The sequence below is a fragment of the Prionailurus viverrinus genome, chromosome A2 (genome assembly GCF_022837055.1).
Source record: "Prionailurus viverrinus isolate Anna chromosome A2, UM_Priviv_1.0, whole genome shotgun sequence".
In the NCBI taxonomy this organism is placed as follows: domain Eukaryota; kingdom Metazoa; phylum Chordata; class Mammalia; order Carnivora; family Felidae; genus Prionailurus; species Prionailurus viverrinus.
This window is the reverse complement of record NC_062562.1, coordinates 122,456,982-122,479,513: the sequence shown is the minus strand read 5'-3', so window position 1 is coordinate 122,479,513 and position 22,532 is coordinate 122,456,982. Positions and strand designations below refer to the sequence as shown.

The window sequence follows — 22,532 nt, the reverse complement described above, 5'->3', positions numbered from 1 at the left end:
TAACATGAGTAAAGTCCCTCAAAAGCTGAGCCCAAACCACCCAGCTGGAATCATCACCGGGATGGTAAAGAATGCCAAGTTAGGCATGAGGGGTGGGGCTCCTTCAGCATCAGGGGTTCGACGAGAAGCCAAGTACAAGCACGCCTTAAAATAGCAGGTTTCTCGGGGCGCCTGGGTGGCGCAGTCGGTTAAGCGTCCGACTTCAGCCAGGTCACGATCTCGCGGTCCGGGAGTTCGAGCCCCGCGTCGGGCTCTGGGCTGATGGCTCGGAGCCTGGAGCCTGTTTCCGATTCTGTGTCTCCCTCTCTCTCTGCCCCTCCCCCATTCATGCTCTGTCTCTCTCTGTCCCAAAAATAAATAAACGTTGAAAAAAAAAAAATTTTAAATAGCAGGTTTCTGCCAACGTGTTCCCTCCCGGAGACCTAGCAGAGCGTCATCTTCTGTCCGCAGAGCATCATGGTTGGCACCCTGCACCCCCACAGCAGCAGGTGCCTCCCCCCACCGCCCCTGCCGCCCCTCCCCACCTCGGCTTCTCCTCGTCGTTGTTCCAGCTGCTTAGGGAATGCTGCCTCTCTAGCGCAATGCATCGCTTTCTCAGAAAAAGAGAAAGAGTAGGAACAGCAAATCTAGAGAGACAGAAAGTAGACAAGTGGTTGCTTGGGGCTGGGAATGAACTGTGATGCTAAGTGCACATGTAACTTCTTTCTGGAGTGATGGAGATGTTCTAAAACTGGATTGCAGCGATGGCTGCACAACTCTAAAATACGCTAAATAAACGTCACTGAATTGGACACTTAAAACTGGTGCGTTTTATGGTATGTAACTTTTACCCCAATATGGCCATTAATTGAAAAACATGTATCAACTGTGTTTAACATTAAGCATGAGCATGTCTACCCAACGGTGGGAAAAACAGCTCTACTGAAAGTGCAGACACATGAGCAAATGGATTACAAGTTTGTTCAGAATTCCTTCGACTTTAATTGTGGGGTAAGGTCAGGCAGCCACTGAGGATAAAATGCAGTCCCCGGGAGCAAATGCGATGCTGTTTGTCAAGTGGACATGAGAAGAGCTTTTTTTTTTTTTTTTTCTTCAATTAGGGCAAGTGGTCAGAAGTCGCCAAAACTGTCGTCATTCCTCGATTGTTTCTTTTTTACCAGTCTCTTGCCCTTCAAAGACAGGATACCTGGCCTCCACATCGGCCCACGTGATGCTGCCATTGGCCAGATCGCAGACCACACTGGGCAGTTCAGAGACCTGCAGTAACAGGAAGGAGAATTCCAAGAATCAACCGACTTGATTAGACTGTCAGAAAGAAAATTCACCCTGAACTCAGGAGAGCCAAATCAGTGTCTAACTAATGACAAGGTCCCTCTACAAACTGGCCCCCACGGAATGTTTCTCGTCACTCTCACGGAAGCCTCCTTAACTATACTGACTTCTCTGCCGGGCCTGCGTTCATGCTTTTCCTCCCAGCCCGGAATGTCTACCGGCTCCCCCTGGATAACTCAATCCTCCCCCAGAGCCCTTCCTAATTATTCTAAATTTGTGTCACCTGAAGCTACTCCAGGTGTTAAATTTAACCCTAAGAAGAGGAGCCCGTCAAGGAACACGAATGAGCGGAGACTGGCCAACTGGAGAGCCCCAACCAAGGGGGCCAGCTGTTCTTCAGCCATAACCAAACACTGGCTACCACACGGCAGAAGTTCCTAAACTGAACGTGCATCAGAATCATCCAGACCGTTGGAACAGTCGTGCCCACCCTCTATCCATCTCCAACCTCCCAGCCCACCCTTCTGTTTCAGTGGGTCTGGGGTGAAGATTTTGCTTATTTAACAAAATCCCAGGTGATGTGAAGGCTGCTGGTCCAGGACCCCATTCTGAGAATCACTATCAGATGGGAATGTAGGTCCAGAGTAGCCAGAACTGGTTTTGTAAAAAGACAAACCAGAAATGCAGGACTTACAACTTAGACTATAAACTCCTGTGGAAAAAAGCAGTCTTTTACTTTTGTTTTCCCTAATTAACTCTCTGTAGCAAGCTGAGCACACAATACGTACTCTAAATAAAACCTCTGCTAAAAATTAATAAAGGAGCCAGGCAGTTGTCAAAGTGGCTGTTCTTTCCTTCCCCTTTCATACTTTTCCTATTATCCCTATCATCCCTTCTCATTAAGTGAAATTACTGAACCATTATTGGCTGTTTTGAATAGATTAACAGGAAAAGTTTAGACATGCACATGTATACAGTTAAAAAGAGATATAAAGATAAAATGTCTAAGCCCCCCCCCCCCCCTCTCCAGCCCAAGCCTGCCAATAAAACTATGGAAGCAACCACTTGGGATCATACTTCTCTTGCCCAAATAAACAAACAACTACATAAAAGCAAACTGCTGGAGAATGAGCCCAGAGTGAGCCAAATGGTTATAAAATATTAGATAACTGTTAATGGGTATTTTCATAATTAAACCAAGGGGATTTGTGAATCTGTGCTCTGATATAAGCCTATGATTAAAATTCAAATGAAAAAAAAGAGGGGGAGAGCATAAATACAACAAAATCCAGCTCAAATCAGAAGGCACCAGTACACATTTCTAAGATTAAAATGCCTGGGCGCTTGGGTGGCTGAGTCAGTTAAGTGTCCGACTTCAACTCAAGTCGTGATCTCACGGTTCATGGGTTTGAGACCCGCATTGGGCTCTGGGCTGACAGCTCAGAGCCTGGAGACTGCTTCAGATTCTGTGTCTCCTTCCCTCTCTGCCCCTCCTCCACTCACACACTGTGTGTCTTTCTCTCTCAAAAATAAGTAAACATTAAAAAAATTTAAAAAAAAAAAAAAAAAAAGCCAAAGAGAACGCCAGCCACCTCTGCTCTAATCTGCCGCATGGAGTCTCGGTCCCGCAGAGTTGCCGTGTGAGGGGTCTTGTTCACCGTATCGAAGTCGATGGTGATGCCAAAAGCCACACCAATCTCATCAGTCCTGGCATAACGTCTTCCAATAGACCCAGAGGAGTCGTCTACTTTGTGAGAGACGCCATTCCTGGTCAGGGCTTCCGCTGTCCAAAATACAGTAAATTAAAAGTAAAAAATGGAGAAAGTCCCAATATCAACTAAATATCGTCATACAAGCTCAGGAAACTTATAAAAGGAACCGAGACAAGAGAGCAATAAGTAACAGTTGCAAAAGAAAGAAAAATCCCCAAAGTTTCCTACGTGGCTTGCTGGAGCCCAACCCCTCAGTCCTACCTACATCTCACACAGCTGCAGGGCAACAAGTATCCAATCAAAAGCCAAGGCCAGGGGGCCCCGTCCAGACTCCACCACCTCTACTTGTACGACCCCAAGCAACTCAGTGAACTCTTCCCATTTCCCAACTCTGAAATAAGTGGACCGGCAGAGGACCAGGAGGAGCCCTTTCAGTACTGTGGGTCCAGTGGATGCAGACCCCCTCGGGTTGTTAACACTCACTTAGGAGCCCCTGATGGAGGGAGCAGCACTGAGGTCAAGAAGAGAAGCAAGGATATTTCAAATCTGACACTTGGGTCCTACCCTAACTCAAATGCTAGGAGAAAACGTCCTGAACAAGCATACATCTCTTAGAAGTAAGAGCAGAGGCTAAAATCACTTAGATGTGTTCTTATTTGACATGTATTTTTACTGAAAAAAAGATACACTTCCTAAAACTGAGTCTACTTGACAGTGTTCTCCTGGAGATTACCCGATTAGATTTGCTTACATAATTCCTTGACAAATGGCATGAACTCCTGGTTTTGGCTCAGTGGCAGGACCGAACATTTGAATGGAGCTACGACAGCAGGGAAACTGAAGAACTACATGGTTTAAAAAGAAGAACATCCAAATACATTAGTTTATAAACATTACTGTCCAAACTTCATTATCAAAATACCAGAAAACATGACACGAAAAGCAGTGTGACAAAAGACAGAAGATAGAACCAGAAGGATCTGGTTTGCAGCTCTGAATTCGAACCGCCTTAGCGAGCTCTGGATCTTGGTTTCTTCATCTAAAAACCACATATCTACCATCTGCTCTGTTTACTTCATAGGTCTGTTATAAAAAGCTGAATGATGTGAAGCATTCAGAAAGCTACCATAGGGTCGCCTGGGGGGCTCAGTCGGTTAAGCATCTGACTCTGGATTTTGGCTCAGGTCATGATCTCACGGTTCCTAAGTTCAAGCCCCACATCAGTGCAGAGCCTGCTGGAAGATTCTCTCTCCCTCTCTCTCTGCCCCTCCTCCCCTCATGCGCATGCATGCTCTCTCTCTCTCTCTCTCTCTCTCTCTCTCTCTCTCTCTCTCAAAATTAAAAAATAAAATAAAAAACAGAAAGCTACTATATTAGATGGTTATTTTTTGGTACCACATAAAAGCCTTACTTCTTTCTGTGGAACTTCCCTCTAAATCATCAAATAGTAAACAGTGCCAAAACACATGATCCAATTCTGTCCTTTAAAAAATTCAGCATAGCCAAAGGATCTATGAGTCTTAGTGACCAGGTAAAACAGACAAGCTTAATTATCTCACAACTGTATATCCAAAAGAAACAGTATAAAACAAAAAGAGATGTTTTGTATACCTATAATAAAAAGTACAACCCTCCTAAACTGCTCCTGAAATAGGCTTCAGAAATAAAGAAAGCAAAGATATTTTGTGGAAGGCAAACTAGTCTACCATTTTGAGTTGGAAATAAGAGCTGACCAGTTTTTCAATATTTGTATAAAAGGTCCATGGCAAAGCAAGAATATGGAACGCAGAATGAATAGGTTCCACAAAAATAAATGACATGGGTTCCAGCTAAGTCCCTCAAAAGCCTATTTAAATGCTAAGCAACTGTGACTATCCCGCTGTAAGTAAACCCTAGACTCTATGGCTGCCCAAATCCTAGAACATTCGCATTCCTCTTCTTTTTTTTTTTTTTTCTGAAAGAGAGAGAGGGCAGAAGTGATTGAGGAGCAGAGAGAGAGAGGAGTAGAGAGAGACTCACACGAAGGTCAGAGAGAGAGGAAGAGAGAGAGAAGCAGGGCTAGAACTCACAAACTGTGAGATCATGACCTAAGCTGAAGTCAGATGTTTAACCAACTGAGCCACCCAGGTGCCCCTCTTCTCAATCTCTCTCTCTCTCTTTTTAATGTTTATTGACTTATTTTGAGAGAGAGAGAGAGAGAGAGAGAGAGAGAGCAAAGGAGGGGCAGAGAAAGAGAGGGAGAGAGAGAATCCCAAGCAGGCTCCGAGTTCAGTGTGAAGCCTGATGTGGGGCTCGCTCTCACAACCGTGAGATCATGACTTGGGCCAAAATCAAGAGTCGGATGCTTAACCACTGAGCCACCCAGGCACCCCTCCTCTCCTCTATCTTGTGATAATTCTATTTAATGTGAGAGAGAAGCGAGGACCTGCCTTTATAGAAAAATAATTTTTTACATCTCACTGGCAATGTTTTTATACCAAACTTATAGGAAAATTGATTAAGGGACTATGTGATAATAGTTTAAAAACATTTTTGGCTTCCCAGAACCTACTGAAATTTCTCTTCATGAGGGTACTCTCTATGCCATTCATAAAACATGTCACTAATTTATTCTTGCTTAGCCCTTATGAAATTTCTACTAAAATCCTACTTATATCCGTATTGTTATATTCAAAGAAACAGCTAAAAGATTTTTTTAATCCTTTTATTAGAAAAATAAACAGAAAAGGCTTGCAGCAAAGTTGATATCTAAAAAGAACACTTTCCGTATCCTGCCATGCCTCAAGAATAACCGTGCCTTATATTTACATGTCTGGTGTCTAGACTAGGTTCTGTTGAATGAATGAAAAGCTGTTCCTCAAATGTCAGGAAATGAAGACGCAATGAGGGCAGAGAACAAAATAGTAAGTTTATTAGCTGCCTTATTACCAAGAGTATATCAGACTTTTTAAAATACTGGCACCAAGAACTTATCAGTCTATTCTTCAAGGTTAAATGTCCTAAAAAGAACTAGAGAGTTGACGTCTAACGTCACGTACACTCAGCTGCAGAATGGCCATGCAGGTAAGACTGTTTCATTCAGTTAATTTGATACACACGGTCTCTCCACTCTAGCCAGTCTTCTGATTGATTTCCTGGAAATCTGTGCCTATAAATTAAAGGAGTGTAATTTCTGCAGGCAGCAGCGAGGGAAGAAAGGTGAAGGGAGGCAGAATGAAGAGATAAAGTGGAAGGCATGGAGCAGTGATTCAGAAGCATCAGGGTCAAAAGAAAGCTTGTGGGAGTTAATGAAGACTTCTTAGAAACATTTATCCTTAGCAGAGCTTGAATGCTAGGAGGGCTGTACCACGGACGTTACTGCCCAATTTACTACCTGTCAATCTCCCGCACTAGAATCGCTTGGGGTTCTTATAAAAAAAATACAGATCCCTAGGTCTCAGATCTGTGAATCAGTATCTCTGGAGGAGAACCTTTACCCCCCAAATCCCCCAATTTTATGCTGTTTGAGAAAGTTCCCTTTAACACTTAGTGCACAGATACAGTTAAGTGGCTTGGCTAAATTCTCTGAGCCGTCCCCTTCTTCCCAATTTTCTGAAAACATGTACCAGTATCTTCCATTGATGCAACACAGATAGTTCCCCCAAAGTAATATGTTCTGTCTCAGAATATAAGAGCACCAGGCAACTAACACAATGGCATCTAGAATAACCTGCATATCCTAAAGCTCAAGTGAGCTACATAAGAAAGTTTTTTGCTCTGTAAAGAGTTAAGCAAAGAGGAATGTTAACATCACTAAAACATTTAGTAATTAATCAATCATCCAGAGTCTTCTTAATAATGTACTTCAGGAAATTACATTCTCTGACACTGTAAGAGAATAGTGTACTGTACAAGACAACTTACCGTTCTCTGTTCATCTCCCTCACGTACATGGAATGTATGTTCAAATACCGTATACATGATCCTGCCCAGGCCAAAGGAGGGTTCGATTACATTCGGAACAACTTCTTCCACTGCAAACGAGATAGAAATCCAGTGACATTCTCTCAAACCCTGCGTAATGCATTGCCGCTCCTCTCTAAACAAGTCTTATTAGCACTAAAAATATCTATTCTGGATGGATTTGACTGCTCCCATACATCAGAACAAAAGCAGAACATTCCTTAAAACTATTTGCTGATAGGAAACATGATGCCTTTAAAGAGTGAAAGTGGAGTGAAAAGGTTTTTCACCAAATTTAGTTGTTTATATGGCAGTGAAAATGACACAAAGTACCAGAGTATTCCTTCCACAGTATACCACAGTTGGTAAGCTACAATCAACAGCAGCTACTCCATCATCTGCCTTGCCTTGCCTTGCAGAAAACATTAAAACTCTCGAGCTTTTATAAGACTTTGCTAGAACCAAAGATCTACCACCACAGCTGACAAAACTAACAAAAACAATTCCTACACACAACAAGTATCACATGCTTTTGTGTTTTTATCTTGCTATCTTGATGAGAACTCTTTAAGAAAGCCAAGTTACTGCCATTGTACTTCCAAGGTTCTGGGGTCAAGAGGCCTTCAGAGAAGTTTGCGTAGGAATCTGTTCTCAATCAAAGACATTTACCAGAGGCCCCACATGGGTGACGCTATACCCGTGGTACACATAGGAAATGTATTCATTACTTACTACTCACAAAGAAAACACTGCTAAGCACTGGGTCTAAGGTAACTGAGCTTAACCTTAGAGAATTTGTTTCAAGGGAAAGGAGATAAGTAGAACCAAAAATTCACATATGTGGAGGAAAAGGGAGGCTGTTTCTTTTGTCTGTGATAAAGAGTAAGAGTAACATGGTAGAAATATGACCAAGGTATTTTCTGCCCATGCTTCTGGGTCATCCAAGCAACAGTAAAGTGCAGTTCTGAACTGGCCACCAGAGTGGTGGCTAAAAAGCCCCAAAGCAAGAAGTATCCCCTGCTTACTCCCATCACTGCTCAGACTGCTTTTACAGCTCACGGAAGCCTGGCTATAGGGCAGGCCAAACACAAATGGAAAAGTAGGCCTACTCTCTCCATTAGCAGTCCCTTCTCAAATACCCACCTACTACTCTCAATTTCCAGAAACTTCTACTCAGCCACAATTAACAATAAGCATCCTTTGTATATTCTCCAAAACACTCATATCCCAATTCATATAATTTGTTCTATAAAAATAATCATCTCCTTGTCTTTTAAAGAAGCAGGAAAGATCATTAATCTAAATGACTTTTAACAGATTAATTTTGCCACAAAAGACAGGAGTTCTCTCCTTTGCTTAAGAAACAAAAGGACTTTTCCTTAAAATGAAGGAAAAAAAAAGATGGTTTTCATCAAAGAGATATTCTTCATATGCATCTCAGGCCATAGGAAATATAAAGGTGGCGTTATAAACTATTTTTCAATATTGACACAATTAAATTTTTTAAAAAGGCAAAAGATAATGCCTTAAACATATTCATCAGATTTAGGGTTGTGGCATTAAAGATCTATTTTTCCTCTTCAAATTTTCTGTAAAATGGTTATGTCATAAAACTTAAAGAAAAAAAACTTCAAGGATTGTGATGATTTTAAGTTTGTTTATTTATTTATTTATCTATTTTGAGAGAGAGAGAATGCTCGTGAAACGGGGGGAAGGGGCAGAGAGAGAATCTGACAGAAGAGCCCAACATGGGACTGGAACTGACGAACCCTGAGATCATGACCTGAGCCAACAAGAGTCGGACGCTTAACTAACTACGCCACCCAGGCACTCCGTGTTTAATTATTTTAAGAAATTTACCATGTAGTGTTTTCTGGAATCTCTTCACGTTGACCATGTCTTTTGTTAACTGAAATGTTTTCCCCTCAGTTTCAATAGTGAATTCCCTACAAACAAAACACATCTTGCATTAGTGACATCATGCATCCCTTATGCCTTAATTTAAAGGAGTTTTACCAACTGCTATACTGTTTTCATTTTAAGTGTAATACAGCTTGGTCAACTCTCCAGGTAAAATAGGTAAAGCCAAATTTAAAATATTTCATAAGGAATACCAAACTAAGTATTATATTAACAATGGCACCAAATAATATTGTAGGAAGCACCCAAAAATGACTTATCTTATAAAATTCCACAAGTGACCCAATGACTAATTCCTTTCGTTTTGAGATGAAAATAAAGCCCAAAGCAATTTTTTTAAATTCAGTTTTAGAATAATTACAATGAATTTGTCAGAAACAGGCCTACTGGCAAAAAGACCACTGTTCTCATTATTGTTCCAACTAATGTAAAAGTGACAAGGTTGTCATCTAATAGGAGGTAATTTTAAAACCTCCACACTATTCCAAAATAAACTTTGACACTTCTGTTGGTGAAGATCAGCTTCAAGAAGTTTAATGATTCTGTCTGATATCCCTCCAAAAATCACTGACTTGCATTGTGTTCAGGTCCTGAGATCTGCCCGTTCCATTTCAGGTTATAACAATTTACCTTTACAAAGCACTTCACTGCAGTACCTATATTTCCGCTTAGGAGGTATTTCTCACATTATAACTGGTCTGGATTCATCTTGGCTCACAAGCAGCTCGGTGCCAGGAAAAGAGAGCCCTCGTGTGGTTGTCTTTGGAGCTGTATACTTGGCACATGTTGCAGTGTGTTTTTGCTAGTCTGTAGCACTGATAATCTCATGCATTTTTTGAGTGGTTTTCACTGATTTCCTTCATTTTTACCATTTTGTCTGAAGTTTGTTAAGTGCATTAAAATTCCATTACATAAACATTATCATATATTCTGTGAGTACAGTCTAAGTGCAGAGTAGGTAACAGTTATAAAAAAGCTGAAATTAGCAAAAAGATACCCATTACATAAGAATAATTAATAAAGGAAGTGGTCATGTTTGTGACAAATAATGGTATCTAACTAGTGCTCTAACTTGTCCATTTTAATGGGATTTGATGTTGTTTTAGCATAAGCAATGTTAATTCTGGGAGACCAGAATGTTTTAAAATTTTCCTACTGAAATGGACGATCATATCTTCAACTTGTTATAAGCATTCATCTTACGACAGTTTTTTTTTTAAGCTTATTTATCTTGAAAGAGAGAGAGAGCACAAGCAAGGAAGGTGCAAAGAGAGAGAGGAAGAGACAGAATCCCAAGCAGGCTCTGTGCGGTCAGCGTGGAGCCGGATGTGGGGCTCAAACTCATGAATCGTACGATCATGACCTGAGCCAAAATCCAGTCAGACCCTTAACCAACCAAGCCACCCAGGTGCCCTGTATGATAGTTCTTTTGACTAAATGTATGTGCAACCACCATCAATCACCCCAAGGCTCCATGGCTCCATTTCAATCCCCTCCACAACAATCAGCAAGTGACATGCTTTCTATCACTATAAACTAGTTTCACCTTTCCCAGGGTTTTGCATATTTGTGTCAGATTTCTTTCACTTAGCCTATTGTCTAGGGTCAAGTATGAAATATATCAGGGTTTGCAGGCCATATGCAATCTCTCGTACTCTTTGTTTTTTTAAGTAACTCCTTAAATGCAAAACTCATTCTTAGTTGGAGGTCTGTACAAAAAGAATGTAAAAGATTTTTCAAGTGCACTTAAAAAACTGTACTCTTGGGTGCCTGGGTGGCTTGGTCGGTTAAGCGTCTGACTTAAGGTCATGATCTCATGGTTCATGAGTTCAAGCCCTGCATCGGGCTGTCTGCTGTCAGCACAGAGCCTGCTTCAGATCCTCGGTCCCTTTCATTCTCTGCACCCCTCAATAAAAAAAAAATTTTTTTAACCTGTATTCTTTGGTTATTAAGTATTCTATAAATGGCAATTAAGTTGATTAAGTGTTTATACCTTTAAACTCCTATTGTTTTTGTTTTGTTTTAAACTCCGATTTTTGTTTGGTCTTCTTACTCTACCAAATATTGAGAGAAGGGAATAGAAAACTTTGACTATAATTGTGGATCTATTTTTCCTTCTAGTTATGTCAGGTTTGTTTTACATATTTTGAGGTTGTTTTTAGTTGTATACAGTTAGAATATGCCTTCTTGATGAACTGATCCCTTTAACATTATGAAATGTAACTCTTTCCATACTAACTTCCCTTATTCTGAATTGACTTTGATGTTAATTCAGCCACTTCTAACTTAATGATTAATGTTTGTATGGGAAATATTTTTTATTCTTTTACTTTTAAGCCTATTTGTGTATTATAATCACAGCAAATTTCCTGTAAATAGCACTTAATTGGGTCTTGATTTCTTTAGCTAGTCTGACAATTGATGGTTATTAATTCAAGTGTTTAGATAACTACATTTAATATAATTACTGATACTGCTGAATTTGAAGCTACCATCTCATGAGTTACTTTCTATTTGTCCCATCTTTTCTTTGTTTTTCTCCTCTTGTCTTCTTCTGGAGTATTTTTTATTATTCTATTTTATCTCCCTTATTGGTTTATTAGTTACATTCCTTTGGTTTTTGTATTTTTCCAGGTAATTGCTCTAGAGTTCACCATATGTATTTTTTCAAACTTATCATAGTCTACTCTCAAATAGTATTATGCCACTTCACATATAATATATGCACCTTACAACAGTATATTCCCAATTCTTTGCTCTCATCCTTTGAGTTACTGACGGCACACATTTTACTTCTATATGTTGTAAATTTCACAATACGTTATTGTTTTTGCTTTAAACAGCACATTATCTTTTAAAGAAATTAAATAAAATGTCCTTTATCTTACCCATATTGTGAATTGTTGTTTCTAGAGCTCTTTATTTCTTTGGTAGCTAATTTCCACACTTCTGCCTGAAGAGCTTCCTCTAACACTTCACCTAGTATAGGTCTGCTGGCAATGTATTCTCTCAGCTTTTGTTTGTAAGAAAGTATTTTGCTTGGCAGAGGATTTTTGGTTGTTAAGCACCTTAAAAGATTTTATTCTATTGTGCTGTGGTTTGCATTCTTATCTTTGCTCCTTTTAATGTAATGAGCCTTTGTTCCCCTGGCTACTTTAAGGACATTTCTCTTTATGACTGGTTTTCAGCAATTTGATTCTAATGTACCTTCATGTGGTTTTGTGTTTATTTTGCTTGAGTTTGAACTTTTTTACTCTGGGTTTTCTGTTTGTAACAAATTTGGAAATTTCTGAGCAACTGTATGTATCTTCAGCTATTTTCTCTGTATACCGTCTCTGGGACTCCCAATTACAGATATGTTAGACAGCCTCATATTAATCCAAAGGACATTTTTTCCCCAGTCTTTTTTTGTATAGCTTCTTTTTGGATAGTTTCTATTGCTATGTCTTTGAGTTCAATGATCTTCCTTCTGTGATGTTTAACCTACTGTTAATCCCATTTGGTGAATTTTCATTTGCAAAACTGCCTCTAGATGTCCACTGTCTCTTTTTATATATGTATTTCCATTTCTCACCTCAGATGTTCATGTTTTCCCTTACATCTGTGAGCATATGAAGCATATTTATTACTGTTTTAACATCCTTATGTATTTATTCATCATGTTTGTCACTTCTAGGTGTTTCTTTTGACTGACCTCCTCAATATGGGCTATGTTTTCATGCTTTTTCATGTGTTTACAAATTTTTTTATTGTTTGTCAAACATGGTACATTTTATATCATTTAGTGCTGGATTTTGTCATATTCCTTTACAGATTTGTCTCTACTGTTTTTATATTCATGCTTAAAACAATTACAGAGACCACTCCAAAGCTCAAAAAAAGAGCAATGACTGAGAGGCATATGTCATTTCTAATTATTCCTCAGTCACTTCCTTGGACAAGTCTCCTCCTCTAAGAAAGTTATTGGGGGAAAAAAGATCTTTATAGTTCATTTCAAATCTATTTCCAGGCTATAATGCCAAAATCTCAGGAATGACAGTTCTATAAATATAGCCAAGAGATAATACTTACCTGCAAAAAATTTCTAAAGAAACTGAGCTCACCCTTTCAGAACCTGCAGAGAGAACATCTCTAACTGAAGCAGATAAAAGTACACATCTTAGGGACGCCTGGGGTAGCTCAGTCAGTTCTTGATTTTGGCTCAGGTCACGATACCAGTCATGGGACTGGGCCCCACACTGGGCTCCACACTCAGCATGGAGCCTGATTAAGATTCTCTCTCTCTTCCTCTGCCCACGCATACACTCTCTCTCTCTCTCCCCAATTAAAAAAAAAAAAAGTACACATCTTAAATCTTACCCTTTCTCATTCAGTAGTTTTTCCATCTCTGTAATGTAGCACTCCTCACAAATGGTAAGGTATTCCAGCACCAGCTTTGCATCCTTCTTATATGCCTTCCCAATGGCTCCCTTATTGGGTTCAAACTGAACAACATTGACTGTTTTGTATGAAGTAGTCAAGGAATCCAAAAACACAGAACTGCCATACTATGGGAATGATCTTGAGAACAATCCATCGTTGACATAAAACAACGACCAGTTCTCTATTGGCATCCTAGACACTGTTTATACTGACGCCAAATGCAAAATGAAATAACCACCCTCAAAATCATTCAAACAAATCCTCACTCAAAACAGGTAAACACTGTCAACAAAGATTTTTACAAAGTTATAGTGACGTGAAAGGGATATTATCTAATCAGCAACACACCCTGATACACAGAATAACCTCTGCTAACCATTTAACGAACTTCTGAAATGTCTCAAACACCACAGGATCTATTTCCTGTCACTGGCCTAGCCCTGAGGTAAGCTCACAAACTCACTGCCTGGTAAAGAATGGAAAGTTCTACTTTACGGATTTACAGATCAAGTGAACTAAATTATTATTTCACCTACCATTAAATGGCACTCATCTTTTAATAGAAGTAGTACTCACCAGGTGCCCTTTATTTAAAGAGCATGTAGGTGGGTGCAGGTGTGGGGAAATGCATTTTGGAAACAGCTGACAAAAACTGGCCAATACTGTGAAAGATGTTCAGAGCATTTTTCTGAATATGCTTCTTTTAAAGACCAAACATCGGATGGGTGTGTTGGATTAGAAAAATGAGAACAGGAAAGAAGCAATGACAAGGGTAGATATTGCCACAACATCCAAAACATGTCAGTTTATCCATAGAGTGTACAGAAATGGACTTAGCCATTTTCAGGATGTTTACACTTGAGTCCAGAGTTGTTAAAGTGACCAGAAAGGATATAGGCTCTTTCAGAGGTTTCTCAGCTACAAGTGGGACTTTGGTGGCTCGAGCATGACAAGAAAGGTCATAACAGGAACGATCAGCACATCCGACAATCTCAATCCAGCCCTAAGAAGACATAACAGATAAAAAACACTTTTTACTTACGCTGAGCTCATTCACAGATGCATGCATATTATAACTCTTTCACATACCCAAAGATAATTCAATTATAGCATCTTCATTCAACTTTTATAAATATTTGGAATGGGAATAGTTTTATATATCAGGCAGCTAACAACCCTATAAAATATAATTCACACATATACGTAAAACTGTCTTGTTTTTTGGACAGATTTATTTTGCCATATTGTGAATGTGGGGTAAACTAATATATTCTAGGATTTATTTATGGAAATAAAATGTGAACTCAGACAAAACCAGTAGATGGGTTTCAAATTTGTGACCGTGATTCCAAATGAAACTGGCAAAAACCACTACTCTCTGAGGATGAAGCGTCCACTTGCTGTCACAGCTTGGCATCATGTGGCTGTGCTAAACACACACCTCGGCTGGCCATGAGCATGGGCATTAATGTTCAATTCAGTTTCCTACCCAACAAAAGAAATCTCGGTAAAGAGCAGGTAACATTGAAGTCATAGACTAAAACTTCACAGCATTACCACCACAGAGATGTCAGGGTCATTTCCTGTTAATATCGATGATACTTTTCAAAAGCACAATCTACATTGTTTTCAAAGACCCTTAATAACCTGTAAGATCTAAAGAAGTAAAAGGCTTGTTTTAGTAGATATCTAGTTAGTCCTTCTCGTATGTAGTTTTTGGCCTTTGATCCAAAGAGAATGGAAAAATGCAACCATCGCAACCATAAGCTTTCCAAGCACATGTTACCACACGGGGTGTGTGGACTAAAGAGGGCAAATATAAACCTCGTAAGCTCAGAAGCCCCAATACATAACCACAACAACAAAACAGGAATTAAAGAGAAAAAACGAAGCCTAAAAGCACGTAACTTGATCATCTGACATTCACGGAAGATGTCAACATATTTACACACTAAAAGGTAAAATTACAAAAACATGTCTGAGGATGGCAAGCAACAATTCTGGGCTAGTGCTTACCTCTGAGGAAGGAGAAGAAAAGGGTGAAGCATTAGAGGTCTCAGCAACTTTTTTTTTTTTAATTGAAAAAAATAAAATATGAAGTACACAATAATAAAGTGTTAAAGTCTTTTCTTGAATGCATAGACCATCTAGTTTCTACTGAGCGGACTGTTGTACTGACAGAGGCTTCAGATGGGCAGGGAAGCTCTTTACCTGTTTCATTTCCCTGATTTAAGTGAGGGAGAAACAACTCTCCTTTGTTCTAGGCTGCAATGGATCAACTTGAACAGGGTTTTGGCATTTCCTTTCCTGTCTACAACATGCTCAGCAAATTGCACCAGGTCACTACAGTTTGGTAAACTGTTAACAACTATGACATTTTATAAAGCAGCTAATTTAATAAAATCACTACTGTGAGGACTTAAAACAATAAAAAAAATCTTTAAAGGAGTTCTCCCCTCCCCTTAGAAGTGCCTGGTACTTTTAGGCTTCTGGTTTTGTTTAGCTTTCCAATGACCTTCCGTAAAATGTTGCAGCCTAATCTCAATGCTGAGCCCACATACCCTTTTTGAAAATATTTTCTTTATTTGTAAAAAAAATTGAGGTACAATGGACACGCAGCATTGTGTTAGTTTCAGGTGTGCAATGTATTGATTCAGTATTCATACATATTGCAAACTGAGTGCCCAGGAAGTCCAGTTACCATCCGGCACCAGACATCCGGCACCAAATGATGATCTCACGGCTCAGAAGTTCGAGCCCGCATTGGGCTTTGTGCTGACAGCTCGGATCCTGGAGCCTGCTTCTGATTCTGTGTCTCTCCCCTTCATCTGCCCCTCCCCTGCTCGTGCTCTGTCTCTCTCTCTCTCTCTCAAAAATAAATAAACATTAAAAAAAAAAAAAGAATAAAAGACAAAAAACAACAGCAAAGAAAATATGCAACAGAAATCCACAAAGCCTAAAATATTTTTACATTTACCGTAGAAAATGCTTGCTGATCCCTCATCTAGAAGAGACGTGAACCACTTTTGGGGAGATGTATACAACTGGAAGTTTCGCTTTCTACATAATATTCTTCAGAATTACTTTTTGTTTTTTGTTTTACAAAAATGAGTCATCTTTAAATGACTCATTTTTATTTTTAATTCTTAAAAATGAACCTATTAAAAGAAAGTCATTTTGAAAAGTAAAGAGTGAAGGGCATATGGGAACCAATGACTGTCAAAAGTCACTGAGACGCCTCTCCAGCACCAAATAAGGGAAATGCCAGAAGGCTCTCCACCTCCTTGTTCTGGATGCCACCTTGTTCTCATTGCCACCAGAGCAGAAAGCATCCCCTATATCCAAATGACTTTTTTTTTTTTAAACGTTTATTTTTAGTAATGTCTACGTCCAATGTGGGACTCCAACTTATGACCCAGAGGTCAAGAGTCACATGCTCTTTTGACAGAGACAGCCAGGCGCCCCTCCTATGCCCAAATGTTTGTCACGTCTAAGCTCCAGTACGAATGTTCATGTTTGGGAGGTGGGGATGGGGTGGTACAGTGAAGCAGTAACCTGGAGGTCTTCTCTGAATAACCGTTAAATACACAGAATTTGAAGAAAGGTAGTTCCTAAACAAGAGATCATAATCTATTTGTCTATTGCCAAAACCTACCAAATAGCTCTCTAAACAAAGAGCACCATGTTTTTCTCTACTCGGCCTTACCACCATTCCCAACACTTTCTGGGGTCCTTGTCAGGAAGGAGGCCACCCCATCTTAGGCGCACCCAGGGATATTACCAAAAATACTGGCCACCCCAAGAATGTACACACCAGCACTGCCCCATTAGACTTTCACTCTCCATCTCTCCCTGTGTCTCTCTCTTACTGTCTCCATTAAAGCCGTCTAAGTCTACAAAGGCCTCTTGGGACATGAGAGTAACCCCTTCCTTATAAGGGGGCACGAGGCAATTGCCTTTTCCATTTTGCTTCAGAAGAAAAAAAAAAAAAAAACCTTTTCTCCTTGTTCCACTCTGACATAAAGCACATGAAAGGCAATTTTGATATTCATGCTCCTAAGTTAACAGCGTGACGGTCACATGCTAACAACCCTCCCATTCTCCTTACATAGGACGTTTTAGATTCGGCATCCCAACAGTCACAGGCATAGTGGGCCATCTCATTCTCCATGTGCTGTCGGAAGCGGAGTTTATCTGGAGATACTCCAACCTTCGTGAGGTAGAGGTAGATGCGGCCAATGAAGTAGCCTAATACTGAGTTGTTAATCACACCCTAAAAAAATTAATGAATAAACAAGTAAATAAATAAGCAAGCAAACATGCGAGCAAGCACAGAGGAAGGAAAAAAACATGCACATTCTTTCAAAGGCCAACATACCGTTTTCAATCTATTCATAATCTACTGAAAAACATTCGAAACACAAAGTAAGCTAATTTATCCAGCTTTCAGAACAATCTCAAATACCCAGAATGTGACTGTGGCTATTTTTAATGGGGTTAACGTCAAGTTAACAAGCTGATAATAATGGGAGTGATTCAAAATCTTTCTGCCATACTCACTGGGTCAGCATAAAATTCAGCCCAATACCTCACACCCTCTATAACTACAGTATTAAAAATGACATTCATAATAATGACCCTATGGATTGGAAGATATATTTCTTCTGAATTAACAGAAGTAATAAGACACGTTGAGGGGATTTTAACGTATCCTTATGCACTGAAGTTTGTACACCCCACATTGTATGTGTCATCTTACTATTACAGCACCAGAAGGATCTTGGAAATCATCTAGCCCCCATCTCCAACCTGCTGCTGGGCTCTTCTCTACGAAATAGCTGCCAAGTTATCACCCAGCCTCCAGTGGAGTATTTTCAGGGGCAGGAAGTTCATTGTTTCCTGAAGCAATTCACTCCACTATCAGGCCACAGCTACTATAAGAAAGTTTTCACTCACTCATTTCTCCAGACAAATGATTGGAGAAATTTTATTCTACGCAAGACTTTATCCCAATACAGAAGAGATTAAAATCCCGAGGGCTTGCTTTCTGTGAGTCACAATGTCTCCCCAAAAGTAGCACATATTGAAAAAAGTTGGATTGATAATGCAGAGTTCAAACCAAGATCTTTTTTCCAAGTGCTCTGCTAAATATGTTTTTCACGTTAGACCCCATGGCCCACAAATCGGCATGTTCACGTAATTTCCTCCCATTATAACAATAGTATAGAATAAATACTATATAAAAACAAACTCTATATAAAAAATAAAATGACCGGGTTGCCCAGGTGGCTCGGTCAGTTAAGCACCTGACTTCAGCTCAGGTCATGATCTCGCAGTTCTTGAGTTTAAGCCCTGCATCGGGCTCTCTTCTGTCAGCACAAGCCCTCTTCGGATCCTCTCTCCCCGCCTCTCTCTGCCCTTCCCCTACTCATGCTCTCTGTCTCTCTCAAAAATAAATAAACATAATAAAATAATACAATGACTGCTAAAATAAATATTTTATCATTCAGTACACAGAATTTGTTAAGTGCTGGAGTCCCTGAAGAGGAATAACCTAAAGGAAGTTACCGACAGAATCTTACCTGTTCAACAGCATCTCCTAGGCGCATTTTCCTAGCAGACTGTCCGCTGACCTGGGCTTTTGCTGAATACAAATAAAGGTGGAGGTCTGCGACATTCTGGAACTTGGGATGGTCCTTCTCACTGGGATCTACAAAGTGCTCAATTTCTGCCATTGTGAATTCTCTGGAAGCAAAAACATAAAAGTGGCATGCTTAACTATAAAAAATAAATGAGGCCCTTATTTTCGACTTTATTCTACAATGATATAACCCCTCACACGACAGGAATCTTTTATCACTACACAAGAAAATTGTTTCCTAAGGGAATGGCATGAAAAAAAAAAAAAAAGTCAGATTAAGTTTGTGTAGGTAGTTGTTATTTTTAAACACATTAATGAAAACTTCACTACTTGCTTAAATAGTATTTTAAAGAAATACAGTCAAATTTCTCTCAAATATTAACTCCTTCTATCTAGTGACAAAGATTCTTTGCTCGGCCAAACTTTAATCAGTCTCCTGAACCTCCTCCTAGGCCCATCTGTACACTTCCTTATAAAATCCAATTTTAGCAAGCACCCTGCTAAGTCAGTTTAACCAGAACCCCTCCCCCGCTTGCTACGTGTGATCACTTCTGGTATCTTTTAGGGTTTGTCATCCTCCACCATCCCCCACATGGTATCTGATCACCCGGGCCTGCCTTCGGCAAGATCCTGTTAGGCTGGTTTAGTCAGAATCCCCCTTTCCCCTGATACTCCCTTTTAGTAATTTTCTAACTACTGACCCCCACCATCCTCCTTGGCTATAAATCCCCTCTTACCCATGATATATTCAAAATTGGGCCCTGTTCTATACTGAGATCCTTTTCCCCTACCATAATAATCTTGAATAAAATCTGTTTCTACCACTTTCATTACTGTCCATCTCTGTTTTTCCTTTGATACTAACCACAACAACAAAAGATTCTTACTTTCAATGGAAAATAATTTTTAAAGAACAGATTGATACAGTTTTCAATATTAGGAAAACTTAAGCCAAAGTCAGATGCAAAAAAGAAATGAGATATTTAATAGTGACTTCCAAATAAAATGGTTTTCCTTAAAGCACTAGCAAGTCTTCATAAATATACACTAAATGAGTTCCAATGTGAAATTAAAAGTGAAGTGAAACTGTTCTTTAGCTTTTATAGCAGTTTGGTTTCTTCCTTTTTCTTGCTCTGAACAAGTAAATGACAGATAATGGCACCATACGGCTGGCTTCTTTAGAGTAACGGCTTCTTGAATAAAGTGTTATTCAAGGTTGAGGACATAAGGTATAAATTGAACAGGCTAACACTAAGCTAACTGCATAATGCTGAAATAAATATGCATATAGTAATGGTTTCCCTAAGAGATTTCTCTGAATGGCAATTAAGTAGCTATTGAGGGAAAAGTGGTTTAAGCTATGAGTGAAAATCAAATCTCTCTTCTTTAAACAAACTCTCCCCCCCCCACACACATTTACTACTGCACTTTCATGATTATTTCAGATGTTTCAAAGTAAAGAAAAATTGCTTAAATGGGTTTTAAAAATACATGAAATGCATTGCAAAAGAGCTCTGATTTTTAAATTTTATTTTTTAATGGTATTTACTTGGCCCCACAGCACCTATATCTTGTCTTCTGACCACTATCAAACATCTGTGTGCATTGAAACATGACAGAGAAGCACAATGTCTGTCCTTACATAGCTTAGAGCTGGGCTGTTAGGAACAGAACATCTAAAATGCAGGGCATATCAAAATAAGGGCCCGGCCCAGAATCCCAAAATAATCTGCTGCCAAAGCCTTTCCATCTGTCAGCTCACAGACAGGAGGTGGAAATCAAAACTAAACACGGATTTAACCAGCAGTCTCCTGTCTTTGAGTTCAGAGACTGTACCTGGAACTGCGGAGAACAAAAACACATACAGGTCTAGAAGACAGAACCAGCCAATCAAAGTAAAAATAAATTTTTAGGGGCTCCTGGGTGGCTCAGTTGGTTAAGCGTCTTCTGACTCTTGATTTCGGCTCAGGTCATGATCTCACAGTTCCGAGCTGTCAGCGTGGAGCTTGCTTGGGATTCTCTGTCTCCCTCTCTCTCTCCCCTCTCTCACCCATGCTCGCTCTTGCTCTCTCTCTCTCTCAAAATAAATAAATAAACTTAAAAAAAAAAAAAATCCAACTCAATTTCAGCTCAGGTCATGATCCCAGGGTGGTGGGACTGAGCCCCACATCAGGCTCGGCACAGCGTGGAACCTGCTTGGGATTCCCTCTTTCTTTCTCTCTTTCAAAAATAAATAAATAAATATAAATTAATAATTAATTAATTTAAAAATTTTCATATGAACACTCCAATACTCCCAACCTAAAGAAATCACAGCCAGGCAAAGACCTAATAACTCTATGTCATCAAGAGGAAATCATAACACTAAACAAATCCTAGCCCTACCCAACCCATGTAACAAAAAACACGGGGTTACTGGCTCATGGAAGAATGAACAGCCTTCTAAGTCAGGATCTTACAGGGGCATATACCAAAAACCAGCCAGAATCCAGACAGGATGCTTTAAAGTGAAAATGACCGGGGTGCCTCAGTGGCTCAGTCAGTTAAGCTCCGACCTCGGCTCAGGTCATGAGTTCATGGTTTGAGCCCCACATCAGGTTCTGTGCTGACAGCTCAGAGCCTGGAGCCTGCTTTGGATTCTGGGTCTCCCTTTCTCTCTGCCCCTCCCTTGCTCGTGCTCTCTCTCTCAAAAATAAACATTGAAAAAAATTTAAAAAATAATAATAAAGTGAAAATGACCAAGGAATAAAATGTCATGAAGTCCCACAGCCTTTCACCAGTTAACTCCTAGAATCACTCCTCAGTTCTGAGTTGGTTTTCCGATTTACCACTTTTTATTCCAAAGGCCTTACTTTGTGTCCTTTATAACTTCCAAGAGCTACTCTACATGATGTAAACCCTCTCTAAAACACCGGCTTTAGACAAAGTTAGTCTTACCCAGCTTCCTCGGTATTTTGAAAGCATGCCTGCAGACACTACTGGAGCAGACAGAAAGCCAAAAAACAAAAGGGAAAAAAAAAAAAAGAGAGAGAAAAAAACAGAAAAACAAAAGACTCAAACCTGACAAGTTTTGCACTGTTATCATAGCTGGCTAAAGTTTCTGACCACCTCTTTTTTTCTGCGCCTCTTTTTTCTCCCACCTGTTTTTCTAAGTCTTGAAGCCCTTCCTCTGTGCAGTCTCCCCTTTCTAGACCAGAAGGCTAAAGGAATCATAGGCCTGAAGATACAGTTTGGCCAATCACAGGAGTGTTTCCTCAGTGGGGGTCATGGACTAACAAGATTAGGCAGGTGGTTTGGGTGCTTTGATGTAGAGTCAGTGGCTGGGACATGCTATTACTAAAGTCTGTAATTACAGTGAGTAAGGAGAGAGGAGAAGGATGGGGTGGTGGGGCTTTGGAAAATCATTTGGAGTCTAAGACAGTTAGGTTTACCTACATCTTATTTTTATATGGACTTTATTACCCCAAGAGATGATATTAGTAAGAAAAATGTATAGAAACCACAAAAAGCTTAAGTCACAAACAGCTAAGTCACAGTATGTTTCTAAAGAAAAATGTTAACTAAGTGCTAATATGCCACCCTACATATTCCTGGATACATCTGGCAAAGGGAGGTTATTAGAA

General features: G+C 39.7%; 1 protein-coding gene across 1 annotated transcript in view; it reads right to left on the bottom strand.

Moving 5' to 3' along the window:
* Positions 1-957: 957 nt before the first annotated feature.
* Positions 958-22,532, bottom strand: part of GARS1 (glycyl-tRNA synthetase 1) — a 44,518-nt gene continuing 22,943 nt past the window's right edge. The window contains exons 9-17 of the mRNA XM_047848766.1: positions 18,851-19,013; positions 17,377-17,541; positions 14,164-14,271; positions 13,206-13,351; positions 8,787-8,872; positions 6,888-6,997; positions 3,736-3,829; positions 2,865-3,055; positions 958-1,257 (exon numbers count right to left, since the gene is read on the bottom strand). Of these exons, the coding sequence (XP_047704722.1) occupies positions 1,132-1,257; positions 2,865-3,055; positions 3,736-3,829; positions 6,888-6,997; positions 8,787-8,872; positions 13,206-13,351; positions 14,164-14,271; positions 17,377-17,541; positions 18,851-19,013 (1,189 nt within the window). The 3' untranslated portion in view covers positions 958-1,131. The remainder of the gene's footprint in view (positions 1,258-2,864; positions 3,056-3,735; positions 3,830-6,887; positions 6,998-8,786; positions 8,873-13,205; positions 13,352-14,163; positions 14,272-17,376; positions 17,542-18,850; positions 19,014-22,532) is intronic.